The 22,832-nt window shown below is 41.1% G+C and overlaps 1 protein-coding gene across 1 annotated transcript in view; it reads left to right on the top strand.

Annotated features, from left to right (window-relative positions):
* The first annotated feature begins 21,739 nt into the window (after positions 1–21,739).
* Positions 21,740–22,832, top strand: part of LOC139366100 (netrin receptor UNC5A-like) — a 508,756-nt gene continuing 507,663 nt past the window's right edge. Inside the window, exon 1 of the mRNA XM_071103198.1 lies at positions 21,740–21,839. Within this exon, the coding sequence (XP_070959299.1) occupies positions 21,740–21,839 (100 nt within the window). The remainder of the gene's footprint in view (positions 21,840–22,832) is intronic.

Genomic DNA, 22,832 nt, shown 5'->3' with positions numbered 1-22,832 from the left:
GTAGCTGCTGTCTTGGCAGGAACTAATGGGGATACATAATAAATACCAACACAAAACAACACAAATCCCTGGACCTGTCTGTGTGCCAGCCAGACACACCTCACGTACCAATCAGGAGTACAAACAAACTCACAAACACACACACACACACACACACACACACACACACACACACACACACACACACACACACACACACACACACACACACACACACACACACACACACACACACACCATGAGTAATACAGTAGGGACGAGACAGATTGTTCAGAGCCAGACTGTGTGATCTATTTAGTCAAGGAGTCTAGTCTGTTATAAAGGAGAACTAGATGCTCTCAGCTAATTGGCTGGTGGCGATAATGTAACATAACAGGATTTCTTTAACGGGGATCCTTCATAAATAAAATAAAATACAAATAAAATGCATTGGAGATCCCGTGAAGAATAGCGTGCCCCCAATTCCCACACCACTGATTCGTTCTGGGGCTAGAGGACTATTTTTATACTCATTTTGACAGAGAGGAAATATAGCCCATTTTCAGTGTGGCCTTCCAGACCTCGTTGAATACTGAATGCGGCCCTCCAGACCTCGTTGAATACTGAATGCCCCCCCCCCCCCCCCCCCGGGGCAAAATGAGTTTGACACTTCTGCTATATTGCCTATCATAGCTGTTGTCCATCTAGACTAGAGGAAACATCATCTTCCAACACTGAACCATCTAATGAACCGGTATAATACAGAATACACTTTATTATCCAATAATATGGTGAAGACCCTGGTCTAGTGGTTATTGGTTGGATGTGTCTCTGGGAGGGAACATACCAATGGTGGTTAAGAACCCATACATCACTTCCTTTCCAGGAGACGTGCAGTACCACCAAACAGTTGGTGGGAGTCTTATCCAGCTGTCCGTCCACCGCAGACAGGACAAGCCCATTTCCATAATCACAAAGAGTCTCAACTTCCCAAACAGTGCCGAACACAATTGCCAGTGTACTGAAACCCAATTCTGATTTTTTTAAAATCACTATTTGGTCTTTTGACCAATCAGATCAGAGAATCAGAGAGACCAAAGAATATCAGACTTGGACTTCCTGCATAAACGCAGCCAGGAACATACCGATAAAACCTCATCTCAGTTGTCTGTTTGCAAAAATAGGAGCTTCAGTCAATCTGGTGAATTCATTAGGTTTGTTGGTTGGAGGTAACAGGGATGGCATTCGAACTGTCCCTATGGGGCATCCATGAGTTATAATGCCCCATAGGGACAGTTTCTTAAACCCAAATTAACTCAAATCCAATCAAATCAAAAGTTTATTTGTCACATGCGCCAAATACAACAGGTGTAGTAGACCTTACAGTGAAATGCTTACTTACAGGCTCTAACCAATATTGTGAAAAGAGGTGTGTGTGTGTGTGTGTGTGTGTGTGTGTGTGTGGGGGGGGGGGGGGGTAAATAAAGAAATAAAACAACAGTAAAAAGGCATTTGAAAATAAAAGTAGAGAGGTTGTATACAGTAGTGTGGCTATATACAGTAGCGAGTCTATATACAGTAGAGAGGATATATACAGTAGAGAGGCTATATACAGTAGAGAGGCTATATACAGTTGCGAGGCTATATACAGTAGAGAGGATATATACAGTAGACAGGCTATATACAGTAGAGAGGCTATATACAGTAGACAGGCTATATACAGTAGACAGGCTATATACAGTAGAGAGGCTATATACAGTAGAGAGGCTATATACAGTAGAGGGGCTATATACAGTAGAGGGGCTATATACAGTAGAGAGGCTATATACAGTAGAGGGGCTATATACAGTAGAGAGGCTATATAGAGTAGAGAGGCTATATAAAGTAGAGAGGCTATAACAGTAGAGGCTATATACAGTAGAGAGGCTATATACAGTAGAGAGGCTATATACGGTAGAGAGGCTATATACAGTAGAGAGGCTATATAGAGTAGAGAGGCTATATACAGTAGAGAGGCTATATACAGTACACAGGCTATATACAGTAGAGAGGCTATATACAGTAGACAGGCTATATACAGTAGACAGGCTATATACAGTAGAGAGGCTATATACAGTAGAGAGGCTATATACAGTAGACAGGCTATATACAGTAGAGAGGCTATATACAGCAGAGAGGCTATATACAGTAGAGGGGCTATATGCAGTAGAGAGGCTATATACGGTAGAGAGGCTATATACAGTAGAGAGGCTATATAGAGTAGAGAGGCTATATACAGTAGGGAGGCTATATACAGTAGACAGGCTATATACAGTAGAGAGGCTATATACAGTAGACAGGCTATATACAGTAGACAGGCTATATACAGTAGAGAGGCTATATACAGTAGAGAGGCTATATACAGTAGAGGGGCTATATACAGTAGAGGGGCTATATACAGTAGAGAGGCTATATAGAGTAGAGAGGCTATATAAAGTAGAGAGGCTATAACAGTAGAGGCTATATAGAGTAGAGAGGCTATATACAGTAGAGGCTATATAGAGTAGAGAGGCTATATACAGTAGAGAGGCTATATACAGTAGACAGGCTATATACAGTAGAGAGGCTATATACAGTAGAGGGTCTATATACAGCAGCGAGGCTATATACAGTAGAGAGGCTATATACAGTAGAGAGGCTATATACAGTAGTGAGGCTATATACAGTAGAGAGGCTATTACAGTAGAGAGGCTATATACAGTAGAGAGGCTATATACAGTAGAGAGGCTATGTACGGTAGAGAGGCTATATACAGTAGAGAGGCTATATAGAGTAGAGAGGCTATATACAGTAGAGAGGCTATATACAGCAGCGAGGCTATATACAGTAGAGAGGCTATATACAGTAGAGAGGCTATTACAGTAGAGAGGCTATATACAGTAGAGAGGCTATTACAGTAGAGAGGCTATTACAGTAGAGAGGCTATATACAGTAGAGAGGCTATATACAGTAGAGAGGCTATATACAGTAGAGAGGCTATTACAGTAGAGAGGCTATATACAGTAGAGAGGCTATATACAGTAGAGAGGCTATGTACGGTAGAGAGGCTATATACAGTAGAGAGGCTATATAGAGTAGAGAGGCTACATACAGTAGAGAGGCTATATACAGTAGAGAGGCTATATACAGTAGAGAGGCTATATACAGTAGTGAGGCTATATACAGTAGAGAGGCTATTACAGTAGAGAGGCTATATACAGTAGAGAGGTTATATACAGTAGAGAGGCTATATACAGTAGACAGGCTATATACAGTAGAGAGGCTATATACAGTAGACAGGCTATATACAGTAGACAGGCTATATACAGTAGAGAGGCTATATACAGTAGAGAGGCTATATACAGTAGAGGGGCTATATACAGTAGAGGGGCTATATACAGTAGAGAGGCTATATAGAGTAGAGAGGCTATATAAGTAGAGAGGCTATAACAGTAGAGGCTATATAGAGTAGAGAGGCTATATACAGTAGAGGCTATATAGAGTAGAGAGGATATATACAGTAGAGAGGCTATATACAGTAGACAGGCTATATACAGTAGAGAGGCTATATACAGTAGAGAGGCTATTACAGTAGAGAGGCTATATACAGTAGAGAGGCTATATACAGTAGAGAGGCTATATACAGTAGAGAGGCTATATACAGTAGAGAGGCTATTACAGTAGAGAGGCTATATACAGTAGAGAGGCTATATACAGTAGAGAGGCTATGTACGGTAGAGAGGCTATATACAGTAGAGAGGCTATATAGAGTAGAGAGGCTATATACAGCAGCGAGGCTATATACAGTAGAGAGGTTATATACAGTAGAGAGGCTATATACAGTAGTGAGGCTATTACAGTAGAGAGGCTATATACAGTAGAGAGGCTATATACAGTAGAGAGGCTATATTCAGTAGAGAGGCTATTACAGTAGAGAGGCTATATACAGTAGAGAGGCTATATACAGTAGAGAGGCTATGTACGGTAGAGAGGCTATATACAGTAGAGAGGCTATATAGAGTAGAGAGGCTATATACAGTAGAGAGGCTATATACAGCAGCGAGGCTATATACAGTAGAGAGGCTATATACAGTAGAGAGGCTATTACAGTAGAGAGGCTATATACAGTAGAGAGGCTATATACAGTAGAGAGGCTATGTACGGTAGAGAGGCTATATACAGTAGAGAGGCTATATAGAGTAGAGAGGCTATATACAGTAGAGAGGCTATATACAGTAGAGAGGCTATATACAGTAGAGAGGTTACATACAGTAGAGAGGCTATATACAGTTGAGAGGTTATATACAGTAGAGAGGCTATATACAGTAGAGGGGCTATATACAGTAGACAGGCTATATACAGTAGAGAGGCTATATACAGTAGAGAGGCTATATACAGTAGAGACGCTATATACAGTAGAGGGGCTATATACAGTAGAGGGGCTATATACAGTAGAGAGGCTATATAGAGTAGAGAGGCTATATACAGTAGAGAGGTTATATAGAGTAGAGAGGCTATATACAGTAGAGACGCTATATACAGTAGAGGGGCTATATACAGTAGAGGGGCTATATACAGTAGAGAGGCTATATAGAGTAGAGAGGCTATATACAGTAGAGAGGTTATATAGAGTAGAGAGGCTATATACAGTATAGAGGCTATAACAGTAGAGGCTATGTACAGTAGAGAGGCTATTTACAGTAGAGAGGCTATATACGGTAGAGAGGCTATATACAGTAGAGAGGCTATATAGAGCAGAGAGGCTATATACAGTAGAGAGGCTATATACAGTAGAGAGGCTATATACAGTAGAGAGGCTATATAGAGTAGAGAGGCTATATACAGTAGAGAGGCTACAACAGTAGAGGCTATGTACAGTAGAGAGGCTATATACGGTAGAGAGGCTATATACGGTAGAGAGGCTATATACAGTAGAGAGGCTATATAGAGTAGACAGGCTATATACAGTAGAGAGGCTATATACGGTAGAGAGACTCTATACAGTAGAGAGGCTATATACAGTAGAGAGGCTATATACAGTAGAGAGGCTATATAGAGTAGAGAGGCTATATACAGTAGAGAGGCTATAACAGTAGAGTTTATGTACAGTAGAGAGGCTATATACAGTAGAGAGGCTATATACGGTAGAGAGGCTATATACAGTAGAGAGGCTATATAGAGTAGAGAGGCTATATACAGTAGAGAGGCTATAACAGTAGAGGATATATACAGTAGAGAGACTATAACAGTAGAGTTTATGTACAGTAGAGAGGCTATATACAGTAGAGAGGCTATATACGGTAGAGAGGCTATATACAGTAGAGAGGCTATAACAGTAGAGTTTATGTACAGTAGAGAGGCTATATACAGTAGAGAGGCTATATACAGTAGAGAGGCTATATACAGTAGAGAGGCTATATACAGTAGAGAGGCTATATACAGTAGAGAGGCTATGTACAGTAGAGAGGCTATATACAGTAGAGAGGCTATATACAGTAGAGAGGCTATATACAGTAGAGAGGCTATATACAGTAGACCGGCTATATACAGTAGAGAGGCTATATACAGTAGAGAGGCTATATAAATTAGAGAGGCTATATACAGTAGACCGGCTATATACAGTAGAGAGGCTATATACAGTAGAGAGGCTATATACAGTAGACCGGCTATATACAGTAGAGAGGTTATATACAGTAGAGAGGCTATATACAGTAGAGAGGCTATATTCAGTAGAGAGGCTATTACAGTAGAGGCTATATAAAGTAGAGAGGCTATATACAGTAGAGAGGCTATATACGGTAGAGAGGCTATATACAGTAGAGAGGCTATATAGAGTAGAGAGGCTATATACAGTAGAGAGGCTATAACAGTAGAGGATATATGCAGTAGAGAGGCTATAACAGTAGAGGCTATATACAGCAGCGAGACTATATACAGTAGAGAGGCTATATGCAGTAGAGAGGCTATACACAGTAGAGAGGCTATATACAGTAGAGGCTATATACAGTAGAAAGGCTATTTACAGCAGCGAGGCTACATACAGTAGAGAGGCTATATACAGTAGAGAGGCTATATACAGTAGAGAGGCTATATACAGTAGAGAGACTATATACAGTAGAGAGGCTATATACAGTAGAGAGGCTATATACAGTAGAGACGCTATATACAGTAGAGACGCTATATACAGTAGAGGGGCTATATACAGTAGAGGGGCTATATACAGTAGAGAGGCTATATAGAGTAGAGAGGCTATATACAGTAGAGAGGTTATATAGAGTAGAGAGGCTATATACAGTAGAGACGCTATATACAGTAGAGGGGCTATATACAGTAGAGGGGCTATATACAGTAGAGAGGCTATATAGAGTAGAGAGGCTATATACAGTAGAGAGGTTATATAGAGTAGAGAGGCTATATACAGTATAGAGGCTATAACAGTAGAGGCTATGTACAGTAGAGAGGCTATTTACAGTAGAGAGGCTATATACGGTAGAGAGGCTATATACAGTAGAGAGGCTATATAGAGCAGAGAGGCTATATACAGTAGAGAGGCTATATACAGTAGAGAGGCTATATACAGTAGAGAGGCTATATAGAGTAGAGAGGCTATATACAGTAGAGAGGCTACAACAGTAGAGGCTATGTACAGTAGAGAGGCTATATACGGTAGAGAGGCTATATACGGTAGAGAGGCTATATACAGTAGAGAGGCTATATAGAGTAGACAGGCTATATACAGTAGAGAGGCTATATACGGTAGAGAGACTCTATACAGTAGAGAGGCTATATACAGTAGAGAGGCTATATACAGTAGAGAGGCTATATAGAGTAGAGAGGCTATATACAGTAGAGAGGCTATAACAGTAGAGTTTATGTACAGTAGAGAGGCTATATACAGTAGAGAGGCTATATATGGTAGAGAGGCTATATACAGTAGAGAGGCTATATAGAGTAGAGAGGCTATATACAGTAGAGAGGCTATAACAGTAGAGGATATATACAGTAGAGAGACTATAACAGTAGAGTTTATGTACAGTAGAGAGGCTATATACAGTAGAGAGGCTATATACGGTAGAGAGGCTATATACAGTAGAGAGGCTATAACAGTAGAGTTTATGTACAGTAGAGAGGCTATATACAGTAGAGAGGCTATATACAGTAGAGAGGCTATATACAGTAGAGAGGCTATGTACAGTAGAGAGGCTATATACAGTAGAGAGGCTATATACAGTAGAGAGGCTATATACAGTAGAGAGGCTATATACAGTAGACCGGCTATATACAGTAGAGAGGCTATATACAGTAGAGAGGCTATATAAATTAGAGAGGCTATATACAGTAGACCGGCTATATACAGTAGAGAGGCTATATACAGTAGAGAGGCTATATACAGTAGACCGGCTATATACAGTAGAGAGGCTATATACAGTAGAGAGGCTATATACAGTAGAGAGGCTATATACAGTAGACAGGCTATATACAGTAGAGAGGCTATATACAGTAGAGGGTCTATATACAGCAGCGAGGCTATATACAGTAGAGAGGCTATATACAGTAGAGAGGCTATATACAGTAGTGAGGCTATATACAGTAGAGAGGCTATTACAGTAGAGAGGCTATATACAGTAGAGAGGCTATATACAGTAGAGAGGCTATGTACGGTAGAGAGGCTATATACAGTAGAGAGGCTATATAGAGTAGAGAGGCTATATACAGTAGAGAGGCTATATACAGCAGCGAGGCTATATACAGTAGAGAGGCTATATACAGTAGAGAGGCTATTACAGTAGAGAGGCTATATACAGTAGAGAGGCTATTACAGTAGAGAGGCTATTACAGTAGAGAGGCTATATACAGTAGAGAGGCTATATACAGTAGAGAGGCTATATACAGTAGAGAGGCTATTACAGTAGAGAGGCTATATACAGTAGAGAGGCTATATACAGTAGAGAGGCTATGTACGGTAGAGAGGCTATATACAGTAGAGAGGCTATATAGAGTAGAGAGGCTACATACAGTAGAGAGGCTATATACAGTAGAGAGGCTATATACAGTAGAGAGGCTATATACAGTAGTGAGGCTATATACAGTAGAGAGGCTATTACAGTAGAGAGGCTATATACAGTAGAGAGGTTATATACAGTAGAGAGGCTATATACAGTAGACAGGCTATATACAGTAGAGAGGCTATAGACAGTAGACAGGCTATATACAGTAGACAGGCTATATACAGTAGAGAGGCTATATACAGTAGAGAGGCTATATACAGTAGAGGGGCTATATACAGTAGAGGGGCTATATACAGTAGAGAGGCTATATAGAGTAGAGAGGCTATATAAGTAGAGAGGCTATAACAGTAGAGGCTATATAGAGTAGAGAGGCTATATACAGTAGAGGCTATATAGAGTAGAGAGGATATATACAGTAGAGAGGCTATATACAGTAGACAGGCTATATACAGTAGAGAGGCTATATACAGTAGAGAGGCTATTACAGTAGAGAGGCTATATACAGTAGAGAGGCTATATACAGTAGAGAGGCTATATACAGTAGAGAGGCTATATACAGTAGAGAGGCTATTACAGTAGAGAGGCTATATACAGTAGAGAGGCTATATACAGTAGAGAGGCTATGTACGGTAGAGAGGCTATATACAGTAGAGAGGCTATATAGAGTAGAGAGGCTATATACAGCAGCGAGGCTATATACAGTAGAGAGGTTATATACAGTAGAGAGGCTATATACAGTAGTGAGGCTATTACAGTAGAGAGGCTATATACAGTAGAGAGGCTATATACAGTAGAGAGGCTATATACAGTAGAGAGGCTATATTCAGTAGAGAGGCTATTACAGTAGAGAGGCTATATACAGTAGAGAGGCTATATACAGTAGAGAGGCTATGTACGGTAGAGAGGCTATATACAGTAGAGAGGCTATATAGAGTAGAGAGGCTATATACAGTAGAGAGGCTATATACAGCAGCGAGGCTATATACAGTAGAGAGGCTATATACAGTAGAGAGGCTATTACAGTAGAGAGGCTATATACAGTAGAGAGGCTATATACAGTAGAGAGGCTATGTACGGTAGAGAGGCTATATACAGTAGAGAGGCTATATAGAGTAGAGAGGCTATATACAGTAGAGAGGCTATATACAGTAGAGAGGCTATATACAGTAGAGAGGTTACATACAGTAGAGAGGCTATATACAGTTGAGAGGTTATATACAGTAGAGAGGCTATATACAGTAGAGGGGCTATATACAGTAGACAGGCTATATACAGTAGAGAGGCTATATGCAGTAGAGAGGCTATATACAGTAGAGACGCTATATACAGTAGAGGGGCTATATACAGTAGAGGGGCTATATACAGTAGAGAGGCTATATAGAGTAGAGAGGCTATATACAGTAGAGAGGTTATATAGAGTAGAGAGGCTATATACAGTAGAGACGCTATATACAGTAGAGGGGCTATATACAGTAGAGGGGCTATATACAGTAGAGAGGCTATATAGAGTAGAGAGGCTATATACAGTAGAGAGGTTATATAGAGTAGAGAGGCTATATACAGTATAGAGGCTATAACAGTAGAGGCTATGTACAGTAGAGAGGCTATTTACAGTAGAGAGGCTATATACGGTAGAGAGGCTATATACAGTAGAGAGGCTATATAGAGCAGAGAGGCTATATACAGTAGAGAGGCTATATACAGTAGAGAGGCTATATACAGTAGAGAGGCTATATAGAGTAGAGAGGCTATATACAGTAGAGAGGCTACAACAGTAGAGGCTATGTACAGTAGAGAGGCTATATACGGTAGAGAGGCTATATACGGTAGAGAGGCTATATACAGTAGAGAGGCTATATAGAGTAGACAGGCTATATACAGTAGAGAGGCTATATACGGTAGAGAGACTCTATACAGTAGAGAGGCTATATACAGTAGAGAGGCTATATACAGTAGAGAGGCTATATAGAGTAGAGAGGCTATATACAGTAGAGAGGCTATAACAGTAGAGTTTATGTACAGTAGAGAGGCTATATACAGTAGAGAGGCTATATACGGTAGAGAGGCTATATACAGTAGAGAGGCTATATAGAGTAGAGAGGCTATATACAGTAGAGAGGCTATAACAGTAGAGGATATATACAGTAGAGAGACTATAACAGTAGAGTTTATGTACAGTAGAGAGGCTATATACAGTAGAGAGGCTATATACGGTAGAGAGGCTATATACAGTAGAGAGGCTATAACAGTAGAGTTTATGTACAGTAGAGAGGCTATATACAGTAGAGAGGCTATATACAGTAGAGAGGCTATATACAGTAGAGAGGCTATATACAGTAGAGAGGCTATGTACAGTAGAGAGGCTATATACAGTAGAGAGGCTATATACAGTAGAGAGGCTATATACAGTAGAGAGGCTATATACAGTAGACCGGCTATATACAGTAGAGAGGCTATATACAGTAGAGAGGCTATATAAATTAGAGAGGCTATATACAGTAGACCGGCTATATACAGTAGAGAGGCTATATACAGTAGAGAGGCTATATACAGTAGACCGGCTATATACAGTAGAGAGGCTATATACAGTAGAGAGGCTATATACAGTAGAGAGGCTATATTCAGTAGAGAGGCTATTACAGTAGAGGCTATATAAAGTAGAGAGGCTATATACAGTAGAGAGGCTATATACGGTAGAGAGGCTATATACAGTAGAGAGGCTATATAGAGTAGAGAGGCTATATACAGTAGAGAGGCTATAACAGTAGAGGATATATGCAGTAGAGAGGCTATAACAGTAGAGGCTATATACAGCAGCGAGACTATATACAGTAGAGAGGCTATATGCAGTAGAGAGGCTATACACAGTAGAGAGGCTATATACAGTAGAGGCTATATACAGTAGAAAGGCTATTTACAGCAGCGAGGCTACATACAGTAGAGAGGCTATATACAGTAGAGAGGCTATATACAGTAGAGAGGCTATATACAGTAGAGAGACTATATACAGTAGAGAGGCTATATACAGTAGAGAGGCTATATACAGTAGAGACGCTATATACAGTAGAGACGCTATATACAGTAGAGGGGCTATATACAGTAGAGGGGCTATATACAGTAGAGAGGCTATATAGAGTAGAGAGGCTATATACAGTAGAGAGGTTATATAGAGTAGAGAGGCTATATACAGTAGAGACGCTATATACAGTAGAGGGGCTATATACAGTAGAGGGGCTATATACAGTAGAGAGGCTATATAGAGTAGAGAGGCTATATACAGTAGAGAGGTTATATAGAGTAGAGAGGCTATATACAGTATAGAGGCTATAACAGTAGAGGCTATGTACAGTAGAGAGGCTATTTACAGTAGAGAGGCTATATACGGTAGAGAGGCTATATACAGTAGAGAGGCTATATAGAGCAGAGAGGCTATATACAGTAGAGAGGCTATATACAGTAGAGAGGCTATATACAGTAGAGAGGCTATATAGAGTAGAGAGGCTATATACAGTAGAGAGGCTACAACAGTAGAGGCTATGTACAGTAGAGAGGCTATATACGGTAGAGAGGCTATATACGGTAGAGAGGCTATATACAGTAGAGAGGCTATATAGAGTAGACAGGCTATATACAGTAGAGAGGCTATATACGGTAGAGAGACTCTATACAGTAGAGAGGCTATATAGAGTAGAGAGGCTATATACAGTAGAGAGGCTATATAGAGTAGAGAGGCTATATACAGTAGAGAGGCTATAACAGTAGAGTTTATGTACAGTAGAGAGGCTATATACAGTAGAGAGGCTATATATGGTAGAGAGGCTATATACAGTAGAGAGGCTATATAGAGTAGAGAGGCTATATACAGTAGAGAGGCTATAACAGTAGAGGATATATACAGTAGAGAGACTATAACAGTAGAGTTTATGTACAGTAGAGAGGCTATATACAGTAGAGAGGCTATATACGGTAGAGAGGCTATATACAGTAGAGAGGCTATAACAGTAGAGTTTATGTACAGTAGAGAGGCTATATACAGTAGAGAGGCTATATACAGTAGAGAGGCTATATACAGTAGAGAGGCTATATACAGTAGAGAGGCTATGTACAGTAGAGAGGCTATATACAGTAGAGAGGCTATATACAGTAGAGAGGCTATATACAGTAGAGAGGCTATATACAGTAGACCGGCTATATACAGTAGAGAGGCTATATACAGTAGAGAGGCTATATAAATTAGAGAGGCTATATACAGTAGACCGGCTATATACAGTAGAGAGGCTATATACAGTAGAGAGGCTATATACAGTAGACCGGCTATATACAGTAGAGAGGCTATATACAGTAGAGAGGCTATATACAGTAGAGAGGCTATATTCAGTAGAGAGGCTATTACAGTAGAGGCTATATAAAGTAGAGAGGCTATATACAGTAGAGAGGCTATATACGGTAGAGAGGCTATATACAGTAGAGAGGCTATATAGAGTAGAGAGGCTATATACAGTAGAGAGGCTATAACAGTAGAGGATATATGCAGTAGAGAGGCTATAACAGTAGAGGCTATATACAGCAGCGAGACTATATACAGTAGAGAGGCTATATGCAGTAGAGAGGCTATACACAGTAGAGAGGCTATATACAGTAGAGGCTATATACAGTAGAAAGGCTATTTACAGCAGCGAGGCTACATACAGTAGAGAGGCTATATACAGTAGAGAGGCTATATACAGTAGAGAGGCTATATACAGTAGAGAGACTATATACAGTAGAGAGGCTATATACAGTAGAGAGGCTATATACAGTAGAGACGCTATATACAGTAGAGAGGCTATATACAGTAGAGAGGCTATATACAGACAGCGGTTAGTCAGGCTGATTGAGGTAGTATGTACATGTGGGTATGGTTAAAGTGACTATGCGTTTATGATGAACAGAGAGTAGCAGTAGCGTACTCCTTTACTAAGAAAATATAAGCTATTGAAGGAGCCTTTTCAAGTTGGTGCGCAAACCAGAGCCCCGCTCTCTCTCTCTCTCTCTCTCTGTCTCTCTCTCTCTCTCTCTCTGTCTCTCTCTCTCTCTCTCTCTGTCTCTCTCTCTCTCTCTCTCTCTCTCTCTCTCTCTCTCTCTCGTGTGCATTTTTTTTTTTAACTTCATAGACTGAATCACAGCCTCATGGTTCTGGACATACATGCCTTCATTTTGTAATGTTGTTGAAGCTCCAATTATTGCTTCCCATATTGCTATCAAGTCCTGTAGTTTGCTTGTGTATCTCCAGACTGTTATTCTCCTTCAGCATTTAGCCTACTTACTTTTCCGTTCTGTTTATTGGTGTCGTTCTAGGGGGCTCGTGCAGGTCCAACATGGCCTATATAGAATGATGCCTGAAAAAGCGTGTACTCTTTTGTTTTTCTTTCTCATGCAGATTTTTGTCATTTTGGTTAATATGTGAAAACGATGCACACTTTTTCATAAAAGCATGAAACTTGTGTACAGTTTGAGGCTCTGAACGTTTTTAGAAGGAAAAAAAAAACGCCTCATTACGGCGGACATTTTGTTGTTCCGCCATAGTCAGATATTTTCCTTATTTTCCTTCATATCTGCTGAAACAAATATGATAACACAGGAAAAGGTGATATCTACCCCCTGTGTTTTGATGCTCAAGGATTACAGTCAGTGGTGGGGAAACGTACCCTACTGTCATACTGTAGTAAAAGTAAAGATACCTTAAATAGAAAAAGACTCAAGTAAAAGTGAAAGTCACCCAGTAAAATACTACTTGAGTAAAAAGTATTTGGTTTTATATACACTGAAATGTCAAAAGGTATTGAATTGAAAACCATAATTGACTTATGTATCAAAAAGTATAAGTGTAATTCATTTCAAACCAAACTGCACAAGTTTCATGTTTTTATTTTATTTACCTATAGCCAGAAACACACTCCAACACTCAGACATAATTTACAAACAAAGCATTTGTGTTTAGTTGGGTGTCTGAGTAAACAATAAAACAGTAAAGTAAAGTTCAGATACCACCCACCACCCCAAAAAAACGACATAGGTAGTACTTTTAAGTTGTTTTTACTTAAAGGGGAATTTCACCCTGGCTCTTCCACGGCCTATAGTCATTAATAAATGAACAACATCATGTTTTTATCATAAACATCAAGCTAGAACTAGCACATTGTAGCGAACCTCGTCCTCCTCTTCTGAGGAGGAGTAGCGAGAAGGATCGGAGGACCAATTTGCAGCGTGGTAAGTGTCCATAATTTTTTTTTTTTATACATAAACTGAACACTACGAAATACAAAACAGTAAACGTGAAATGAACGAAACAGTCCGGTGTGGTACGAACACTAACACGGAAGACAAACACCCACAACCCAAAAGTGAAAACCAGACTACCTAAGTATGATTCTCAATCAGGGACAACGATTGACACCTGCCTCTGATTGAGAACCATACTAGGCCGAACTCAAAAAACCAACATAGAAAAACAAACATAGACTGCCCACCCAACTCACGTCCTGATCATACTAAAACAAAGATATAATAACAGAACTAAGGTCAGAACGTGACAAACGACATAGATAGTACTTTAAAGTTGTTTTTACTTAAAGGGGAATTTCACCCTGGCTCTGCCACGGCCTATAGTCATTAATATATGAACAACATCATGTTTTTATCATAAACATGAAGCGAGAACTAGCACACTTTCATTTCACAGGAGGTTTCCCTGTTTATTCGTCTGCTCATAGTGAACCACAAAGTCCGGCATTCATTGTGAATTCTTATAACCGCCCCACAAGGTAGAGGGGGCATGCTCACAAACTCCATTCATTGTGAATTCTTATAACCTCCCCACAAGGTAGAGGGGGCATGCTCACAAACTCCATTCATTGTGAATTCTTATAACCTCCCCACAAGGTAGAGGGGGCATGCTCACAAACTCCATTCATTGTGAATTCTTATAACCTCCCCACAAGGTAGAGGCGGCATGCTCACAAACTCCAATAATGCCGTTGTTTACTTTGAACAGAGGAACACACACAGTAATCAAGAGATCAATACAATTAGTGGGAAGGCTAGATTGTCTATTAGTTATTTATTTATTTATTTATTCTGTTGTAGGCGGTATATAATCTGATTCCACCAACATGAGCATCCAACCCCCTAGCTCTGCACAAGGTGAAGGTAAGTTGGCCAAAATATTTACAAGCCGACTGCTAAGATAGCTCAATTTACAGTAAGCATGGCATAAACATGACTTGGGTTGTGTTTGTGTGGGTTGTGTTATGGGGTTACAGGTGATTAGCGGTAGCCTGAGGACCACAGAGAACCTTCCGGACCATGTCATCAATTTAGTCCACCCCTCTTCTCTTTTCACCTTTTCTCAATGTAAAACGAAGGTCATCTAGAGTAATTCCACAGTGCCCTGGGTACACGAGCATGAGGGAGGGGACACACCTTGCGGTTATGGAGCACAACAAGATTGTGCGACAGAAACCAGCAAGGGGCACTGGAAGGTATAAAATCGAGACTACAACAGTAATGACACAACCGTCTCATTCTTCTCTCTGCAGATTCACTATACAAAGACACGTCTGCAAACATCCCCTGCAAAGTGCTACTATTGACAAGAATGATCCGTCAAAGTCAATGAGCTGAGGGAGGTTTTACAGACAGTACTTTGAGATGAGAAAGGGAGTTTTAGTTGTGCTGGGTTGTGCTTAGACAATGAATGTATTATTGTGTACGAGAGCCATTTCTTCTCAATCTCCCTTACACAACCATTTGTACTGTGCAAGAACTGCCTTCCTTTTCACACCTTCTGTAGCCCCCTGAGCCCATTCACTTTGTTGACTGATCTTTCCTCTCAAAAGCAGCTCCCAAAGCCCCCTTATTGTCCCTAAACAACACGCTAGCCGGTCCCATTACATTTACCAACAAAGACGAGTTACCCTACATCTATTCCTTTCCAGGAGACGTTCAGTACCAGCAACATCTTCTGCAAACAGTCGGTGGTTAACCTCTCTTGGGTAGGGGGCAGTATTTTCACATCTGGATGAAAAGTGTGCCTGTTACTCAGGCCCAGAAGCTAGGATATGCATATAATTGGTAGATTTGGATAGAAAACACTCTAAAGTTCCTAAAACTGTTAACATTTTGTCTGTGAGTATAACAGAACTGATATGGCAGGCGAAACCCCGAGGACAACCCCCCCCTAAAAAATCTGCCTATCACTGTTTTCAATGGCTGTCACTTTTATTATAAGGCGAAATCTTCCCAGATTGCAGTTCCTTGGGCTTCCACTGGATGTCAACAGTCTGTAGAAAGAACTTCAGGCTGGTTTTTGGAAAAATGAGCCAGAAATTGTAGTTTTTCTAGGTGGCTCCCATTTTGGCTGTAGTGTTTCCAAGGGCGTGGAAGAGAGCGCGTTCTTTGGTATTTTTCTCCGGTAAAGACAATAACAATTCTCTGTCTTACATTTTATTGTTTATTTACATATTAGGGTATCTAAGGTTTGATTATAAATGTTGTTTGACTTGTTTGGAAAAGTTTCATAGTAACGTTTGAGATTCATTTTGAATGCATTTTGATGGAGGGAAACTGGGTGGATTATTGACTAAAGCGCGCAAGCTAAACCGAGTTTTTATGGATATAAAGAAGGACATTATCGAACAAAAGGACAATTTGTGATGTAACTGGGACCATTTGGAGTGCCAACAGAAGAAGATCATCAAAGGTGAGGCATTTTTTATTTTGCTATTTCTGACTTTCGTGTCGCACCTGCCTGATTGAAATATGTTTTTCATGTGATTGTATACAAGGCGCTGTCCTGAGATAATCGCATGGTGTGCTTTCGCCGTAAAGCCTTTTTGAAATCTGACACAGCGGTTGGATTAACAAGAAGTTAAGCTTTATTTTGATGTATTGCACTTGTGATTTTATGAAAGTAAAATATTTATAATTCTGTAGTTTGAATTTCGCGCTCTGCAATTTCACCTGATGTTGGCCAGGTGGGGCACTACCGTCCCACCTGCCCATAAGAAGTTTTAAGAATCCATACATCACTTCCTTTCCAGGATACATTTAGTACCAGAAACATCTTCTGCAAGAGGACCAAACAGTTGGTGGAAGCCGTACATCACTTTCGGCAGAGTCTTATCCAGCTGTCCGTCCACCACAGACAGGACAAGTCCATTTCCATAATCACAAAGAGTCTCAACTTCCCAAACTGTGCCGAACACAATTGCCAGTGTACTGAAACACAATTCTGATATATATTTTTTCACTATTTGGTTTTTTGACTAATCAGATCAGTTCTGAAAAAAAATATCTGATGGGATTTAAGACCGAATAGTGGAAAGAATTTCAAAATTGGACTTCCTGCGTAAACGCAGCCAGCATAAGACCATGTAGAACACACAGGAGGTGAGGGCTTATAATAATGGCCAGAATGGAGCAAAGTGGGGCCTCCCACTCCTCTTTCTATTCTGGTTGGAGTCAGTTTGCACTGTAATGTGAAGGGAGTAGTACACAGCGGTGTACGAGATCTTCAGTTCCTTTGTAATTTCTCACATGGAATAGCCTTCATTTCTCAGAACAAGTGTAGACTGATGAGTTTCAGAAGAAAGTTATTTGTTTCTGGCCATTTTGAGCCTGTCTTTATTTTTACTATTTTCTACATTGTAGAATAATAGTGAAGTCATCAAAACTATGAAATAACACATATGGAATCACGTAGTAACCAGAGAAGTTTTAAACAAATCAAAATATATTTTATATTTGAGATTCTTCAATGTAGCCACCCTTTGCCTTGATGACAGTCATGAGGTAGTCACCAGGAATGCATGTCAATTAACAGGCGTCCCTTGTTAAAAGTTCATTTGTGGAATTTCTTTCCTTCTTAATGCGTTTGAAACACAAGTATTCACACCCTTTGCTATGACATTCCAAATTGAGCTTCTCCTTTGTTGCCTTGGCCGTGTGTTTTGGGTCACTGTCATGCTGGAATACCCATCCACGACCCGTTTTCAATGCCCTGGCTGAGGGAAGGAGGTTTTCACCCAAGATTTGACGGTACATGGCCTCTTTCATGTAATAATAATAATCATTATACAATTATAATAATAATGTCATAAATGTACATTTTACATAAGAATATCAACCCCTTTGGTTTGATACTCGACATTGAGCTCAGGTGCATCCAATTTCCTTTGATCATCCTTGAGGTGTCACAACAACTTGATTTGAGTCCACCTTATGGCATATTCAAGTCTATATAAAGGTCCCACAGTTGACAGAGCATCAACTATGAAGTCCAAGAACCTGTCCGCAGATCTCTGAGATATAATTGTGATGAGGCATATATCTGGGGAACGGTGTAAAACCATGTCTAGAGCGTTGAAAGTTTCCACAGTGGTCTCCATCATTGAGAAATTGAAAAAAATATGGAACTACTCAAACGATGTGAAACTATCACATTTTAGGGAAGACCCAGATGCAGACAGTGTCGAAGTAACAAAAGTTTATTACTAAAACAGGGTTCAGGCAAAACGACAGGTCAAAGGCAGGCAGAGGTCAGTAATCCAGACCAGAGTCCAAAAGGTACAGAACGGCAAGCAGAGGTCAGTAATCCAGATCAGAGTCCATAAGGTATAGAAAGGCAGGCAGTCTCAGGGTCAGGGCAGGCAGAGGTCAGTAATCCAGACCAGAGTCCAAAAGGTACAGAACGGCAAGCAGAGGTCAGTAATCCAGATCAGAGTCCATAAGGTACAGAACGGCAGGCAGTCTCAGGGTCAGGGCAGGCAGAGGTCAGTAATCCAGGGTGGTGTGACAAGGTACAGAACAGCAAGCTCAGGGTCAGGGCAGGCAGAATGTCAAAACCAGGAAAACTATAAAACAGGGCCTAGAAACAGACAGGAGCAAGGGGGAAAACACTGGTAGGCTTGATGAACAAAACTAACTGGCAACAGACAAACAGAGAACACAGGTAGAAATACACAGGGGATAATTGGGGAAGATGGGCGACACCTGGTGGGGGGTGGAGACAATCACAAAGACAGATGAAACAGATCAGCGTGTGACACAGACTAGAGCTGGACATCCGACCAACCTGAGCAACCAGGCAAGAAGGACCTTGGTCAGGGAGGTGACCAAGGACCCAATGACCAGTCTGACAGAACTAAAGAGGTCATTGGTCGAGATGGGAGAATCTTCCAGACGGACAACAGTCTCTACAGCAATTCTTCAATCTGGGCTTTATGGGAGAGTGGCCAGAAGGAAGCCACTCCTGAGAAAAAGACACCTGATGTTTGCAAAAAGGGATGTGAAAGACTGAGATCAAAAGATTCTGATGAGTCAAAATGTAACTCTTTGAATGCCTGAATGCAAAGCACTATGTCTGGAGAAAACCAGGCACAGCTCATCACCCATCTAACACCATCCCTACCATGAAGCATGGTGATGGCAGCATCATACTATGGAAATGCTTTTCAGTGGCAGGGGACTGGGAGACTGGTAAGGATAGAGGGAACAATGAATGGAGCCAAATACAGGCAAATCATTGTGAACCTGCTTCAGAGTGCAAATGACCTTAGACTGGGACACAGATTTACCTTCCATCGGGACAATGACTCCGAGCATACAGCCAAAACTACGCTGGAATGGCTTCAGAACAAGAGTGAGTGGCCCTGCCAAATCCTAAACGTGAAACCCATTGAAAATCTGTGTAAAGACTTGAAGATTACTGTTCACTGCCACTCCCCATCTAATTTAACAGAGCTTGGCAAAATCTGCAAGGAATAATGGGAGAAAATCCCTAAATCCATATGTGCAAAGCTGATACAGAGAAACCCAAGATGACTCAAAGCTGATACAGACCTACCCAAGACGACTCAAAGCTGATACAGACATACCCAAGACGACTCAAAGCTGATACAGACATACCCAAGACGACTCAAAGCTGATCCAGACATACCCAAGATGACTCAAAGCTGATACAGACATACCGAAGATGACTCAAAGCTGATACAGTCATACCCAGGACGACGCAAAGCAGTAATCTCTGCCAAAGGTGCTTCTACAAAGTATTGAGTCAGGGGTGTAAATATTTATGTAAATGAATTATTTCTGTATTTCATTTTCAATAAATTAGCAATATTTTCTAAAAACATTGTTTCACTCTGTCATTATGGGGTATTGTGTGTGGACGGATAAGAGAGAAAACACATCTATTGAATCCATTTTGAATTCAGGCTGTAACACAACAAAATGTGGAAAAGGTCAAGGGGAATGAATACCCTTCTTAAGACACTGTGGCATCTATACTTTTCATGTTTTACACATTGTCATGGAAGAAGTAGTGAAATGATGACTTCACCTGACAATAAATGATTCACTTCTTAGGCCTTTACAGAGGCTATTGTAACAGTACTCGTCTTGCGTTGTGTACAATCAGTCATCGACACGGAACTCCAACATGTAGCACCAGTCATGTAGCTTTATTCTGATAAGAACGACACAAAATTGCACGTCATGCAATGCACGTCTCACCATCCAACTCTGCACTCACGCACGCTGGTTTGGTGCTTGTTCACTGGGACGATTCTAACTGGAACATCCCCCCCCGTAAGCAAGCTACGCAAACCAGCCAATAAGATGCCATGTTGAGTAGGTGAAGGCAAAACAAACTCAAACCAAAAACCCATTGGCTTAACAATAAAGTGGCAAGTGGAATCACCAATATAACCCTGTTACACTATCATAGAATGTAGACCAACTAAGCACTGTAAAAAAAAAAATGTTTTTTTTTTACTTTGAATATTGTTGATAAAATGTATTGAAAAAGTATAAAACGTAGGTTAATATAAGTGAAGGTATGTAGGTTTAAATGGTGTTGATAGGGCTGGGCTGATAATGTCACAGTCCAATCCTATAGGTTTAAATGGTATTGATGGATCTGAACTGATAATATCACAGTCCAATCCTGTAGGTTTAAATGGTATTGATGGATCTGAACTGATAATATCACAGCCCATTCCTAATTCCTTCTATTACAGAAGAGGACATTATAGTGCTCCTCAAGTCACTCCATTCCATTCCGGACATTGACGGAATACACTCCTGGTTTTGGCACTCCGCTTCGCTCACTCTCCTGTACCTCTTCCACTCTCTTCCACTCCTGCATTGCTGTGGAAGCAGATGTTGATACTCTAATGCCAATTGATACTATTTCCCTGTCGGTTGCAGGTATTCCTTCCCAAGGAGGATAGAAGAGAACACAGCCGAGGCGTAGAACTCATTCTACCGCTCTGCACTGCTTCTGAATTCTAAACGGAGAGCGGCTTTGGAAAGATACGGAAACAGAGAAGAGGAGAGGAGAGAGAGAAACACGGCAAAGAGGAGAAAAGCAAGAGAGAGGGAAACAGCGAAGGGAGGAAGAAAGCAGAGCTGAGTGTGTTTACCACACCTGTGATGCTGCGTTGTTTCTAGCAACCAAGACGCGCTGCGGGGATACCAATGTAATGGCCAAGGTAGTGGACCCGGAGGATGCGTGCTGCTACTGCTGAGCCAACTGGACTTTGATGCAGAGGCGCTTACTAACGGAGTAAAGAGACGCCCGGAGAATAAAACAACCGGACACACAAATCCGGGCTACTACTACTGCTCATTTATCCCTCCTCTTTGTCTTTTGAAAGTTAAACCGGAGAAGTGCGAGCGGCTTACAGCAGAGAATGATGCCGTTACACATAACTCCCTTTGTCCGCGGGAGATACAGCACGGCCACGTTGGTGATGCTCTGTTGGCTGTTCCTCGCTGGATTTACCTTCATTGGTGAGTTCAATGTATATTATTATCATATGGCCCTGGTTCAACTTCACTGCGTTGTTCTGAAATATGAACACCTTCTGTAAAGGCCTTTATGTTCACAATCACATAGCATAAGTCAGTGTGGCAATGATGGATGGTAAATGTGCTCAGTCTGAGTAAATCTGACAAGTTCTTTCTGGCTGGGATTTTGCCAAACCATTAGCCAGTCCGTATTACGCAGTCGTTTGATATTTTCTACAAGGTACTGTTTTCCATCTATCTTCATCAATTATCGGTTCAAGGTTATAGAGGAGAGGGACTCCGTTTATAAAACGATTAATCGATATACGATGATCGGTTCGGTTCGTTCCATCTCAATTTACCAGTAAACAACCCAAGCAGTCCCGTGACATTACCGCTACATTAGTAATGCTGCTGACACGTTGTGAGTGAGTGTGTGTGTGTGTGTGTGTGTGTGTGTGTGTGTGTGTGTGTGTGTGTGTGTGGTGTGTGTGTGTGTGTGTGTGTGTGTGTGTGTGTGTGTGTGTGTGCGCGCGCGAGGGTGACTCGTGTGTAGGCTACAGGGGTCTGATTGTTTGTCTCCTGCACCTCTCCGGTAATTTCATGACCGATTGCAAAATAACGGGACAGAACACATGCTGGCGCACGAGCCGAACCGATGTCCCGGTGCCATGAATGAAAAAGCGACACTTATAGCAGATGTATCCGTGTCGAGATGAAAGTTCAGTACCAGCACGCCACACACACTGTATCCCACATCAGTTTTTTTTCTGAAGAAGACATATGTGATTGTATAGGTGGTTAAACAAAACGGTGAGGTGCAGACAGGGTTTAGCCGTTTGTAAAGCATAGGGGGAATTTGCTATGCTGGCTGAGTGAAGCGGAGAAGCATTTGATAGCACGTTTCGTTCACCCTCTCCTCCCCCGTCCGCTCCCACCATCTCCGCAACACGACCATCTCTCATCTCCTCTTTCTGTCCTGTGCCTGGTCCTGCT

Source organism: Oncorhynchus clarkii, chromosome 14 (genome assembly GCF_045791955.1).
Source record: "Oncorhynchus clarkii lewisi isolate Uvic-CL-2024 chromosome 14, UVic_Ocla_1.0, whole genome shotgun sequence".
Lineage (NCBI taxonomy): Eukaryota > Metazoa > Chordata > Actinopteri > Salmoniformes > Salmonidae > Oncorhynchus > Oncorhynchus clarkii.
The sequence above is the reverse complement of the archived record's forward strand: the minus strand, read 5'-3'. Positions and strand labels throughout refer to the sequence as shown.